Source organism: Colobus angolensis, unplaced genomic scaffold (assembly GCF_000951035.1).
Source record: "Colobus angolensis palliatus isolate OR3802 unplaced genomic scaffold, Cang.pa_1.0 Scaffold213, whole genome shotgun sequence".
NCBI lineage: Eukaryota > Metazoa > Chordata > Mammalia > Primates > Cercopithecidae > Colobus > Colobus angolensis.
This window is the reverse complement of record NW_012115300.1, coordinates 3756418-3757913: the sequence shown is the minus strand read 5'-3', so window position 1 is coordinate 3757913 and position 1496 is coordinate 3756418. Positions and strand designations below refer to the sequence as shown.

At 30.9% G+C, this 1496-nt stretch overlaps 1 protein-coding gene across 1 annotated transcript in view; it reads right to left on the bottom strand.

Moving 5' to 3' along the window:
- The window catches only part of TBC1D32 (TBC1 domain family, member 32), a 226783-nt gene that overhangs the window by 177381 nt on the left and 47906 nt on the right, over window positions 1-1496 (bottom strand). The window contains exon 13 of the mRNA XM_011942960.1: window positions 1307-1399. Coding sequence (XP_011798350.1) covers window positions 1307-1399 — 93 coding nt within the window. The remainder of the gene's footprint in view (window positions 1-1306; window positions 1400-1496) is intronic.

Here is a 1496-nt window from a genome sequence, read left to right as displayed (position 1 = left end):
GCCATTCTAACTGGTGTGAGATGGTATCTCATTGTGGTTTTGATTTGCATTTCTCTGATGTCCAGTGATGATGAGCATTTTTTCATGTGAACGACAGATATTACTGATGAGCACATGGTCATTCTTTCACTCATCCAATCATCTTCTATTTACTAAGTGCCTAATATATACCAGACACTGTACTAGGAACTAACTATGAACAGAAAGGTAAATAAGACAAAAACAATCCACATTATGGTAAACCAAGACATAAACAAGTAATTACAACAAAGAAAGATGATTTTAATCATAAAGGATGCCTATGTTGTAGGAGTATATAGTCAGAAGACCTAAGGTGGTTCTTTATACATGTAAATGCTGTAAAGACAGAAAAACAGTCTGAGAAACACTGTGAAGATCAATAGGCTAGTATAATTGCTTGGAAAAAAACCTATTAGTTTCATATTTTTTTTAATTGATTCAGAAGGTACATGTGTCGACTTGTTACATGGATATACTGAATAATGGTGAGATTTGGGCTTCTGGTGCACTCATCACCTGCACAGTGAACTCTGTACTGAATAATAACCTACCAGTTGATAGTTATGTTATAGCACTAATACATAGCCCAAACCACTTTTTTCCTTGATTCACTAGAGTTCGCCTCAGAATTTGTGTCAGCAATTCTAGGGTTATTTCCTAGTTTTAGAACACTGTATGTCTATGCATTATTGGTGTGTTTTATTATTAGTATTTTACTTTGGAAACTATTCTCAACACTCAAAGGAAAAATATAAGTTATCTTTTAAATGTTAATATTTTAGAACATTTTTAAAAGCTAGTCAACAGCTGTAAAACTAAAAGGCATTTTTCTCAAAAACATGAAGAGTTTTTTCTTTATTCTTCAATAAAAGAAGACCCTGAAAAGATTGAAGTTTTGGATGTAAGCCAAAACAAGTGAGTTGATCAAAACATTTTAGAAAGTATACAGAATGGGAAATAACAGGGAAAAAAAATCACATTATGACCTATCAAATATCCCTCAGTACCATGTCTTGAGAACATTTTGATCTTAATAAAGAACATCATTAAAATTCTCGGTGATTAAATTATAAATTTAAAAAGTAGTAGAGTAGAAACATCTTAAAACATCAATGAACAAAATTAAATTTCATGGCTTTCTTCAGGACCAATGTAATTTCTCATAATACTGTATCTTAATGAAACCTACTTACCAAAGTAGGTCAGGCACTCAAAACATCTAGACAATAGAATAGTTATTTTTAGATGTTTTCTATTTTTCTACTTAAAATAGAAACAGAATTACCTGAAAGTGTAGCTAATGTCATCTTTGGAAAACTTGGTGAGTAATAGATAAGTTGGGTAAATAGAACAAGCAGATCTACGAGGGATACCAAACCTTTAAAAAGAAAATAAAGAGAAAATTAATTTCTAACACATTTTTTCAACTTAGAGAAATGTAACTGAGCTTTCATCCATCTATATAATTTTTTTTG